At 40.1% G+C, this 13,128-nt stretch overlaps 1 protein-coding gene and 1 long non-coding RNA gene across 11 annotated transcripts in view; one reads left to right on the top strand and one right to left on the bottom strand.

Annotated features, from left to right (window-relative positions):
* Positions 1-13,128, top strand: part of LOC149982671 (uncharacterized) — a 216,866-nt gene that overhangs the window by 183,520 nt on the left and 20,218 nt on the right. The window lies entirely within an intron of this gene.
* rtf2 (replication termination factor 2) overlaps positions 386-13,128 on the bottom strand; it is a 64,153-nt gene continuing 51,410 nt past the window's right edge. For 5 of the 10 annotated variants that reach the window (XM_021610669.3, XM_021610670.3, XM_036984146.2 and 2 more), the window contains 2 exons: positions 1,966-2,043; positions 386-1,461 (listed from right to left, as the gene is read on the bottom strand). In XM_021610669.3, coding sequence (XP_021466344.2) covers positions 1,229-1,461; positions 1,966-2,043 — 311 coding nt within the window. In that variant the 3' untranslated portion in view covers positions 386-1,228. The remainder of the gene's footprint in view (positions 1,462-1,965; positions 2,044-13,128) is intronic. The other 5 variants (XM_036984144.2, XM_036984145.2, XM_036984147.2 and 2 more) reach the window with 1 other exon arrangement.

Genomic DNA, 13,128 nt, shown 5'->3' with positions numbered 1-13,128 from the left:
TAAACCTCTGCTCCCATCTTGTGGCTTGACTCAATTATTAAAGCCAAGTATATATTTTTTTCTGCGCTATCAATGTTTCCGTCACACTTTTGTGTGACCCTAAAATACATATTTGCACTCCATTTTGGGTACATTTCACACTTTCATGGTGTGTCCTAGAATAAAAAATAATGTAATATTAATTTAATATGAATTGAAATATAAAGAAAATCCTTTAACTCCAACACAAACCTGAAAACACAGAACATGAGACAAGGCAGTAATTTGGGGATATAACTAAAATACCAGCAGAAGGGAACAAATTGATTGTTTCATTCGACTTAATGCACCTTAACTTGTACACAGTACTTACTATATGTTGTCCTATAATAAAAAGGAATACCCATTTTTAGGGAAAAAATACTTTATTTTGACATTGTTTGGTTGGGGGTTGAACAAACAAGCCTGGAAAAAGTATTTAAAAGGTATCCGTTTAAATAAAAATCAAATATGAACATTGAAATGTGTATATCAATCTATATTTTGATTGCTGACAAGTTATGTGGAGGAAATGTCAATATTGAGTATAAACAGTGTTTACTTACATAAGCAATAAGATGTTATGAATAAACACTCACTATTCCACTTTCTATAAACTAAATCCTTGTAATATAATTTAAAAACATTTTTATAATATATTGCATAGCAAACCGTAATCGAAAGATGAATCATAGTGATCCACATCTATAAAAAACAACTAGATAGATAACCTAGATAAGACCAACATATAATACAGCCAATTCATAGAAAAAAAGAGGAAAATTAGCAACCCTAACCTATAGCACATGTATTGATTCACCAGCCGGAGCCAAGGATACCTACAAGAAAAAGTCATGTCTAATTCAGTAACACTTTATTAAAATGACACCACCATAAGGGCTCCATCACCTACATATAACACATTCATAAGCAGTGTCAAGTTGATATTCCCTTTGTCACAGAAATGTGCACTTATACTGCATATTTCAACTTGCCGTTGTTGACATAAGCATTTATGAAACGGGCATGTGCTCATGAATGCATTAAGTATAGATTATAAATTACTTTATTTTTAATTTTTAGGTACTCTTCAAATAAAGGATTACCTCAAAGTGTTTCTCACTGCAAATGCACAGGGGCACCTGGTTGTGGGGGGGTGGGGTGTGTGTGTGTGTGTGGGGGGGGGTGATATAAGGGATGGTGGGGTCATTTAGAAGTGGTAGGGGGTGTGGGTGACCCAGTTGGACGTCTGGGCTTTGGTGCGCTTGGCTGAACTGTGGCTGGTGAAAAGAGATTTGTAGGTCTCTGACTTCTCTTCCATGGACTGGATGGACCTCTTGCTCCCGGATTCCGCCAAGCTTCCGGATGCCGCCAAGCTTCCGGATGCCGCCAAGGGTTTGACCACCTTGGAGGAGCTGGAAGAACCAGAGGGCCCAGGGACTGCTAGGGTGAGAAGACAAAATGACCTATCATGACCACTATTGCTAGGCATAAAATAGAATACTTTGCCACTTTTGTGATAAAATGACAGACAACACAGCTCCCGCAGTAGATGCCTACTGGACAACATTTGTTTGTATTGCTTTTAATCTTTTTTATGGAATTTATCTTATTAACACTTTGTTCTAGCTAGCTATTTGTGTAGGTGGCTATCAAGTATACCCAATGCCTTCAAATAAGCACGCACACACACACACACACACACACACACACACACACACACACACACACACACACACACAGGAATCCAGTCCAGGATGGAGAACACTTTAGGGGGTATGTGCCTTGCTCAGGGGCACAGTGACAGTTTTAGGGTTAAGACATCATGCTGTTGAGATATGAACTGTAAGGGGAGTAAAGTGTCGGAAAAAGCAATGAAATGAGTGCAAGCTACACACTATGGTGCACTGCATTGAATGAGCGTTTGTTCAATACACAAATAAACACCTGGCTGGCTGCGGTCTTCGTCATTTTCTGTTGAAGTTTTGCCCTCTGCAAAAACGGTTTCGGTGGAGTCTGGATTTTCTACATAGGAACAAAACAGGTGAATGTGAACAAGAAATACATAAAAGTTTTAACAATCCATAACATCAATCATTATCGATAAAGTCCCTCAATCGAGCAGTGAATTTGAAGCACAGATTCAACCACAAAGACCTTTCAAAGTGCTGTTGGGCCTACCTCTCAAGGGAGAACAGATCCTAGTGTCTTGTTCATTTGTTGTGATGTACAATTTGATGTTGTGATGTATGGTTTGTTTGTGTGAATCGTATCGACAACTGCTTGAAGATATGAAGATAAGATCAAGCTAAGTTAAGACCAAGTTAATTTATAACTAATGTTTAATGTATTCAAAGCATTTGGGAATTTCCATGAATAGCTACACTTCCTTTACAGCGTACAAACAACACGTTTTGGGTTAAAAAAAAAAAGTATGCTGTACGATTTCCATAAACAAGCCGTTAATAATATCATATGTTAAATCAATTGTGTTTACAACATTTGAAAATGGTTTGATGTCAAAGTGGAAGTTGAATACCATAACAGCCTCTTCCTAATTTCCATTTGTTGGACCCTGTTCTCTTCAATTGAGAACATAGACAATGTAATAACATTCCATGGTGGTGCAAATGTTCAGGCCATGTTACAGTTTTAACTTAAATCAGCTTGAAAAGCTATGGCAAGATTTGAAAACGGTTTTAAACAATGATCAACAACCAACCTGACAGAGATTGAAGAATTTTAAAAAGAATAATGGGCGTACTATTGTACAATCCAGGTGTGCAAAGCTCTTAGAAACGTACCCCAAAAGACTCACAGCTGTAATTGCTGCCAAAGGTGTATTGTCCCAGGGGGGTTCATACTTATGGGGTATTGTTTGTAGGCCAGAGACACAAAATGTCAAATTAATCTATTTTGAATTCAGGCTGTAACAACAACAAAAAAATGTGGAAAAAGTCAAGGGATGTGAATAGTTACAGCTGAAGTCAGAAGTTTACATACAACTTAGCCAAATATATTTAAACTCAGTTTTTCACAATTCCCAACATTTAATTACAGTAACTGAGTCAGGTTTGTAGGCCTCCTTGCTCGCACACACTTTTTAAGTTCTGCCCACAAATTTTCTAGAGGATTGAGGTTAGGGCTTTGGATTGGCCAATCCAATACCTTGACTTTGTTGTCCTTAAGCCATTTTGCCACAACTTTGGAAGTATGCGTGAGTTTTTTGTCTATTTGGAAGACACTTTTGTGACCAAGCTTTAACTTCCTAACTGATGTCTTGAGATGTTGCTTCAATATATCCACATCATTTTCATGACACCAGTCCTTCCTGCAGCAAAGCACCCCAACAACATGATGCTGCCACCCCCATGCTTCACGGTTGGGATGGTGTTCTTCGGCTTGCAAGCATCCCCCTTTTTCCTCCAAACATAACAATGGTCATTATGGCCAAAGAGTTCTATTTTTGTTTCATCAGACCAGAGGACATTTCTCCAAAAAGTACAATCTTTGTCCCCATGTGCAGTTGCAAAACGTAGTCTGGCTTTTTAAATTGCGGTTTTGGAGCAGTGGCTTCTTCCTTGCTGAGCGGCCTTTCAGGTTATGTCGATATAGGACTCGTTTTACTATGGATATAGATACTTTTGTACCGGTTTCCTCCAGCATCTTCACAAGGCTGTTGTTCTGGGATTGATTTGCACTTTTCGCACCAAAGTACGTTCATCTCTAGGAGACAGAACGCGTCTCCTTCCTGAACGGTATGACGGCTGCGTGGTCCCATGGTGTTTATACTTGCGTACTATTGTTTGTAAAGATGAACGTGGTACCTTCAGGCATTTGGAAATTACTCCCAAGGATGAACCAGACTTGTGGAGGTCTACCATTTTTTTCTGAGGTCTTGGCTGATTTCTTTTGATTTTCCCATGATGTCAAGCAAAGAGGCACTCAGTTTGAAGTTAGGCCTTGAAATACATCCACAGGTACTCCTCCAATTGACTCAATGTCAATCAGCCTATCAGAAGCTTCTAAAGCCATGACATCATTTTCTGGAATTTTCCAAGCTGTTTAAAACCTCTCTAGGGTATGTGGGGCAGTAGCTTCCCACCTGGCCAACATCCAGTGAAATTGCAGAGCGCCAAATTCAAAAATAGAAATACTCATTATAAAAATTCATGAAGCATACAAGTGTTATACATGGGTTTAAAGATAAACTTCTTCTTAATCCAACCATGGTGTCAGATTTCAAAAAGGCTATTATCGATTATCTGCGATTATCTGAGAACAGCGCCCAGCAGACAAATCATTACAAACAGTAACCAGCCAAGTAGAAGAGTTACACAAGTCAGAAATAGAGATAAAATGAATCACTTACCTTTGACGATCTTCATATGGTTGCACTCAACTAACTCGTAAAGTTAGTAGAAACATGTCAAACGATGTTTAGAATCAATCCTAAGGTTGTTTTTAGCCTAATTAATCGATAATATTTCAAATGGACAATAACGTCATCAATGTAAAAGGTAAACAAGAAAGGCACATTATCGGTCACGCGCATGAAAAAGCTCTGTGACACTGGAGGGTCCAGTCATTCAGACTGCTCTTACTCCCTCATTTTTCAGAATACAAGTCTGAAAAAAATTGTAAAGACTGTGGAAGGCATAGGAAGTGAAATTAGAGTCCCAAGTCAATGGATACTGTAGTGGCATTGAATAGAACCCCCCCCCCCCCCCCCAAAAAAAGAAAATCCTACTTCCTGGATGGATTTTTCTCAGGTTTTCGTCTGCCAAATCAGTTCTGTTATACTCACAGTAATTATTTTAACAGTTTTGGAAACTTTAAGAGTGTTTTCTACCATTATATGCATATCCTAGTTTCTGGGTCTGAATAGCAGGCAGTTTACTTTGGGCACACTTTTCATCTGGAGGTGAAAATAGTGCCCCCTACCCTAGAGAAGTTAAAGGCACAGCCAACTTAGTGTATGTAAACTTCTGACCCACTGGAATTGTGATACAGTGAATTATAAGTGAAATAATCTGTCTGTAAACAATTATTTGAAAAATGACTTGTGTCATGCACAAAGTAGATGTCCTAACCGACTTGCCAAAACTATAGTTTGTTAAAAACCTCTTCAGTCTACCCCCTACTTTTTCGAACATTCTGTTAAAAATCGCGCAACATTTCAGCGTCCTGCTACTCATGCCAGGAATATAGTATATGCATATGATTAGTATGTGTGGATAGAAAACACTCTGAAGTTTCTAAAACTGGTTAAATAATGTCTGACTATAACAGAACGTGAACAGCAAGCGAAATCCCAAGAAAAACCTGGTCACAAAAAACACTGAAAAGTATTAATCCGCCAGTCTCTGAATTGTTTATTGCAAGCAAAAATATATAGCCGGGAGCTTGCAGTTCCTACAACTTCCACACGATGTCGCCAAAAACGTCATTTTCATTGACAAAAATCCTTTGTGTAATGACAAATAGATCCTTCATTTCGTCCAGCACACAGGAATCGATTTTGGAAGAGAGACAAAGGACAACGTTTTCTTGAGTAGCTGCTATTGAATACAGATCGCCCAGTGATCAATTTGATCGATTATTAACGTTTACAAATACCTAAAGTTGGGTTACAAAAGTAGGTTGAAGTGTTTTGTCAAAGAATATAGGCAACTTATATAATTTTAAAAAATGACGTTGCGTTTTGGAAGGGAGCTTTTTTCCTGAACCAGACAGGCTATACAAATGGATATTTTGGGCATACATGGACGGATTTAATCGGGAAAAAGACCCAATTGTGATGTTTATGGAACATATAGGAGTGCCAACAAAGAATATCATCAAAGGTAATGAATTTTTTATATTTTATTTCTGCGTTTTGTGTAGCGCCGGCTACGCTAATTCTTTTGTTTACGTCCCATTCAGGTATATTGGGGTGTTGCATGCTATCAGATAATAGCTTCTCATGCTTTCGCCGAAAAGCATTTTAAAAATCTGTTGGCTAGATTCACAACGAGTGTAGCTTTAATTCAATACCCTGCATGTGTGTTTTAATGAACGTTTGAGTTTTAACGAGTACATTTAGCAATTAGCGTAGCGCATTTGCATTTCCAGGTGTCTAGATGAGACGTCTGCGTCTCAGGTGGGAGCAAGAGGTTTTAACAAGAAATTTGGGGAGTGGTTAAAACCTAAGTGTATGTAAAACTTCAACTGTATGTTCCCCAGCAAGAATAATGTCACCCAAACAGAAAGGGAACTAACAAAGGGTTACTGACAACAATCAAAACATAACACGTGTGGTTTTAGGAGGGGTTCTGAAAGACACTCATGGGTGTGTCCACTGACTAGCAACAACAACTGGAACCTAAAAGACACACACAACGAGCGCACACTAAATTTGCAGAAGAAGAGGCAATGAAAAGAAAAACCTACACAAAACTTAATAGGAAGCAGACCAAAACGTGGAGCAAAATTTAAAACAGGGAAGACCAGATAGAGGATTGTTTGTCTAGAAATCAAAATTGGGTTGGTCACATCTATCAAGACAACTGAAGCACTGGGCCAGCCAATTTTATTTAATATAACTAGGCAAGTCAGTTAAGAACAAATTCTTATTTACAATGGCGGCCTAGCCAAACCCAGACAACGCTGGGCCAATTGTGCGACACCCTATAAGACTCCCAATCACGGCCAGATGTGATACAGCCTGGATTTGAACCAGGGACTGTAGTGACACCTCTTGCACTGAGATGCAGTGCCTTAGACCGCTGCCAATAGCACTTGGACCAGCACAGGTGAAACACTTTCCTACTAACGAGATGGCAACCAGTACAGGTGTAACACATACTAACGAGGTGAAACCAATCGGTGCGCCCTACGTGCTAAAGTCAAACCTCAAAACATAAATGGAAAAAACAAAACTTGTTTTTCATCAAACGCCTTGTTCACTCATCAAGTAGTGCATTGTTTAATCATTTTAGGCTAAAACAGGAAACCACGAGAGAGAAAGAGAGCTGAGCAGGGAGTCTTGCCTCTCTCCAAGCCAGACCGCAGAAGTACCTGCTCAAAATATGACTGTCTGAACCAAGTTCACACAGTGTTTGTACAATGGTGAGTAATATGGTGTATACTACTTTTTTCAGTGGGCATTGCATATTCTCACTTCTTAATCCCCACTGATGCGAATCAAAGTAGTGTAGTGGAGGTATAAGCTGTATCAATTAATAAGGCTGATGGAACAGATCATGAATGTTAATCTTAAAATTTATAAATCATTTTTTATTCACATTTTAGGCGCAGCAATATACACACTTAAGCCTACGCGCAAATGATCCAAAATGCAATTTATGGGGGAAAAAACTGTTCTAAAATGCACGTGACCGGCTTCTTGGCCAGAGATGGAAATGTACAGTAGAAATGTACAAACGGGAGATCTAAAGATGCAACAACTATCATGGGTTTCTAATATGACTAGGATGCCAGCCTTTGGCTGCTAAACAATGAAATGTTTAAAAAATATTTAAATTAGATATTTCTATGGTCGGACTTTGGCTGGGTATGCCTCCATAATATGAAGTAAAACATCCAGGTTTCAAACAATTAAGGAACAGGAAAAATATAGATGCTAATGGTAGACCTAACTGTCTTCTGGTATATGGAAAGGCTTTCCCAAAAACCTCAATTTAATGTTAACTAGCCTTCCTGGCAGGATAATATCATGATTATTTGCATCAATCCAGTGGCCATTTGTTATGCAAACTCCATCTATTTTTTTAAATTTATTTTACCTTTATTTAACTAGGCAAGTCAGTTAAGAACAAATTCTTATTTTCAATGACACTCCTGAACAGTGGGTTAACTGCCTGTTCAGGAGCAGAACGACATATTTGTACCTTGTCAGCTCGGGGATTTGAACTTGCAACCTTCCAGTTACTAGTCCAATGCTCTAACCACTAGGCTACCCTGCCGCCCCATGTGCAGTACAGAAACACCGGACATTTTCAGCTTCCAGGAATTGTGTACAGAGATCCTTGTGACATGGAGCTGTGAATTATCATACTGAAACGTGAGGTGATGGGAGCGGATGGATGGCACAGCAATAGGCCTCAGGATCTTGTCAGTGTACATTTGCATTCAAATTTCCATAGAGAAAATTGTGTTCATTGTCCATAGCTTATACCTCCCCATACAATAACCCCACCGCCATCCTGGGGCACCCTGTTCACAACGTTGACATCAGCACACCGCTGGAGTAGGCTTATGGTAGAGAAATTAACATTAAATCCTCTGGCAACAGCTCTGGTGGACATTATTGCAGTCAACATGCCAATTGTACGCTCCATAAAAACTTAAGACATCTGTGGCATTGTGTTGTGTGACAAAACTGCACATTTGAGTGGTAATTAATTGTCCCCAGCACAAGGTGCACCTGTGTAATGATCATACTGTGTAATCAGCTTCTTTATATGCCACACCAGACTTGTGGATGGATTATCTTGGCAAAGATGAAATGCTCACTAACAGGGATATAAACAAATTTATGCACAAAATTTGAGAGAAATAAGCTTTTATTTCAGCTCCTGAAACATGGGACCAACATGTTTACAAGTTGCGTTTATATTCAGTGTATGTCTTTACCTTAATTATTTTTGTACTGACCCCCTTGCTGGCTCTTTGCACACTCACTAGACTCTGCCCACACACTCTGCCCACACACACTTTACGTACACTGCAGCTACACTGATTATTATATATCCTGATTGCCTGGTCACTTTTACCCCTACCTACACGTACATACTGTACCCCGTACGGCTGTACATTGACTCAGTACTGGTACTCATGTATATAGCCTCATTACTAACTTTAAAGTACTTTTTTAATTAAAATGTTGTGTTACTTTTTAACTCTGCACTGTTGGGAATGGGTATGCATTACACAGTAGTCTACACCCGTTGTATTCGGTGCAGGTGACCAATACAATTTGATTTGACTATGTCCACATGGCCCATTTGAGTTTTGTAGATGAATAACATATGTATAAAACAAAAATAAGATATGTCCTCCACACTTCCTACTAGGAATGCACAATATATCGGTGAACATATCGGAATCGGACGATATTAGCTAAAAAGGCTAACATCGGTGTCGGCCTCGATGTCTAGTTTAACACCGATGTGAGAAAACGATGTCAAAGCTGACGTGCATACCTCTATAACGTAGGTACATGAAGTAATGACACCACGTAAAATTTAGAGCTACACATGCAACACAGCATTCCTAACCTAGCCCACAATGTCTGCTGTGTGGATAGAGCAGTCAACAAGTCAAGCAGTCACTTGAAAGATTAAGAACATTTCAGCGAGACAACTCAAAGGTGAAATCCATTAAACGCCAAGATAATATAATTCACTGCCCTCAACAATCAACCGTCCTCTGTTGTGGGTGATGTTGGCTTTCGTGACTGGTTGAGCACCGGTACATACTAACGTTACCAAGTGCGCAATTGTTCAGATGTTGCCCTACCGGAGTTACACAGTTATAGCGCCACTACTATTAACTTCACAACATACTATAGAACGCCGTTTGGGTCTTTGCATGTCAAAAAAAATACACGTCTAATAACACTATTTGACAATAACACTATTTGACGCGTTAAATAAGCTTTTAATTTGACACGTCAAATATCACCGTTCTATTATAAAATGTTGTGTGTTCTGAATTTGCACGTGCAAGCCAAGCTCCACCATTGCTATCAGTAGCACTGTCAAAGCTGTACAAAAAAGTGTGCAAACAAGCAAACACCGGTCCCGAACGATGTGTTTACAATACCGCGTTGGTAATAAAACATTATTTGTTTGACTGCAACTTCTGGGTTAGCTAGCTAGCTTTATCTTGGTACCTAGCTAGCAGTAATACAACCAGCCTGAAAACAATGACAAGTAGACACTGCAGTCATTTTCACGATACTTTGCAATGATTTAAGAATTCTTGTGAGTAAGTATTAGCTATTGAACTTCAGTTCATGAAAATAAATAGCTTACTCTCAGATAAGGAGTTTGTCAATTTTATTTATTCTGAAATTACCTTATTCCTAGAAACTAATTCAACACCAGGTATGTCCTGCTCTACCATATGGGAGTCTCTCAAAGCATACTTACGTGGCCAAATTATTTCTTATACAGCCAACCAAAACAGAGTTTGCTCCCAGCGACTTTGGGACCTGAGCGAGTCCATAGCCACATTGGATGAGAAGTATGCTACGGATCCTTCCTCTGATCTGCATAAAGAGCGCCAACTACTCCAATCTGAATTTGATGAGCTTTCTACCAGGCAAGCTGAACAGTTACTCTTGCGAGCTCGATACAAAGTCTATGAACAAGGCGACAAGGCCAGTAAACTCCTTGCACATCAGATCCGTAAATCTGAGGCCTCACGGCTAATCCCACAAATAAGGACCACCACAGTTATACATAAAGAGATCAATGATCAATTTAAACAATTTTACTCTGCGCTATACACCTCTGAATCCCCTCAAGACCCTTTGCTGATTGACTCCTTCTTTAATGGCTTGAATATGCCTTCAATTGATACAGACTCCCATGACTGTCTAGAAGAAGAATTTACACCTGAGGAGATTGCAACAGCAGTGTCCGCAATGAAAAGTGGTAAATCACCGGGTCCGGACGGTTTTCCAACCGAATTTTACAGGACGTTTTCTGGTCTGCTTTGCCCATTCTTGTCCCGACTATTTGCAGAGTGCCTCAATACTTCAAAGCTGCCGCCTAGTCTTTATCAGGCTTCAATTTCATTACTACTAAAGAAAAACAAAGAACCCCTGGAATGTGGATCCTATCGCCCAATCTTGCTTTTAAACTGTGATTACAAAATCCTAGCTAAGCTTTTAGCCATCCGTATGGAAGGCTTGCTGCACCAAGTAATACACTCTGACCAGACTGGCTTTGTGAGAAATAGGCATTTATTTTTCAATATTAGGCGCCTTATGAATATACTGTACTCCCCAGCGTCGGAGGACCCGGAGGTGGTGGTCTCACTTGATGCCGAAAAAGCGTTTGACCGCGTTGAGTGGGATTACCTAACAGCTGCCCTTTATAGATTTGGCTTTGGCCCCAAATTCATTGCGTGGATAAAGATTCTTTATTTTTCCCCCATGGCTTCGGTACGGACTAATAACTTGTCCTCTGACTATTTTCCCTTGCACCGCGGATCCAGACAGGGTTGCCCACTCTCCCCCTTGTTGTTTGCTTTGGCAATCAAGCCTCTCGCCATTGCACTACGCTCTAATGATGCCATTCAAGGCATAATCAGGGCGGGCTGGGAGCAGAAAGTCTCGCTATATGCTGACGACCTCCTTTTGTTTATCTCCAATCCCGATACCTCATTGCCACGTGCCATATCTGTTCTTAAAAAGTTTGGATCAATCTCAGGGTACAAGCTGAATCTAGGCAAGAGTGAGCTTTTTCCGGTAAACAAGGCTGCTTTAAAGTGCTCTTTCACAAGTTCTCAGTTTAGGATTGTCCGGGATCAATTCACTTACTTGGGAGTAAAAGTGACAAGGAAATATTCAAATTTGTTTCAGGAAAACTTTGTTGCTCTAGCAGACAGATTGAAACAATCTTTTACTTTTTGGAATTCGCTACCCCTTTCTCTTATCGGAAGGATTAATGTCATTAAAATTAATGTGTTGGCCAAATTTCTATATTTATTTCAATGTTTACCCATTTTTATTCCAAAATCTTTTATTTCATTTCACTGGATCAAACATTCATGCATTTTATTTGGGATGGCAAGGTACCACGGATTGGTAGAAAACATTTACAGAAGCCTAGGTCATTGGGGGGTTTAGCTCTACCAAATTTTCAGACATACTACTGGGCTGCAAATTTTAGAGCCGTTCTGTACTGGCTGCAGACTGATCCTACTGGCCCTAGACCACTCTGGGTCCAGATGGAGTCTGAATCGTGTAAACCTGCAGCACTTTCCTCTGTGCTGTGCTCGTCTCTCCCAGTGTCACTAGGCAAAAGGTGTGCCAACCCAATTGTAAAGCAGTCTCTTAAAATTTGGAATCAGTTCCGTTTAGCTTTTAGCCTCCGAAGCTTTTCTCTATCAGGCCCAATCAATCAGAACATTTTATTTCCTCCATCTTTGAATGATGGGGCTTTTGGCATTTGGCACTCACTAGGCCTTTCCTCGCTAGCCCAATTATTATTTGATGGTACATTTGCCTCTTTTTCTCAGCTGCAGGAAAAGTTCAATCTCCCCCAATCCCACTTTTTCCGCTATCTCCAGACTATAAACTTTGTCAGAGCTAACACACCTGGATTTCCCAATAGGCCTGCGAATACAGCTATAGAGAGCATCTTGGAGCTGAACAAGCTTCCTAGGGGCGCAATTTCAGATGTATATGCAATCATTCATGACTTACAGAACCCTTCTATGGTGCCTTTAAAGACTCGATGGGAAAAGGATTTGGGGGAGGAACTTGGGGAAGACGCCTGGGAATCTGTGCTGCACAGGGTGCACTCGTCCTCTTTTAACACTAGACACAGCCTCATTCAATTCAAGGTGGTTCACCGTATCCACTGGTCGGGGGCCAAACTTGGAAGAATATTCTCTGATTTTGATCCTACCTGTGTCAGATGTAAGGTGGAACCAGCCCCACTGTTGCATATGTTTTGGGGCTGTCATAAACTGTCAGGTTTCTGGGAATTAATATTTAAATGTTTCTCTGATATATATGACACTGTTATAGATCCGTCTCCCCTTACAGCCTTACCCCCCTATCAAGAATCCAGTCGGACACTGTTGCTTATACAACTCTTTTAGCTAGACGGCTAATACTACAGAACTGGAAGATGGCAGCTCCCCCATCTTATAAATATTGGGTGAGGGATGTGTTGTGCTCTCTGAAATTAGAAAAAATTCAATTCAATTCACGTGGGAACCCCAAACTGTTTGATGAGGCTTGGGCTCCATTCCGGTCTTACTTTAAACAGTCCATCCTCTGATGGCATTCCAATTAATACTAAAATAAGTCTGTGACTTAAGGGTTGGAGGAGTTTCTCTCTGTGTTTTTGCTGGGGGGGGGCATTA

This window comes from Oncorhynchus mykiss, chromosome 7 (assembly GCF_057628025.1).
Source record: "Oncorhynchus mykiss isolate SJ-2025 chromosome 7, ASM5762802v1, whole genome shotgun sequence".
Lineage (NCBI taxonomy): Eukaryota > Metazoa > Chordata > Actinopteri > Salmoniformes > Salmonidae > Oncorhynchus > Oncorhynchus mykiss.
The sequence above is the reverse complement of the archived record's forward strand: the minus strand, read 5'-3'. Positions and strand labels throughout refer to the sequence as shown.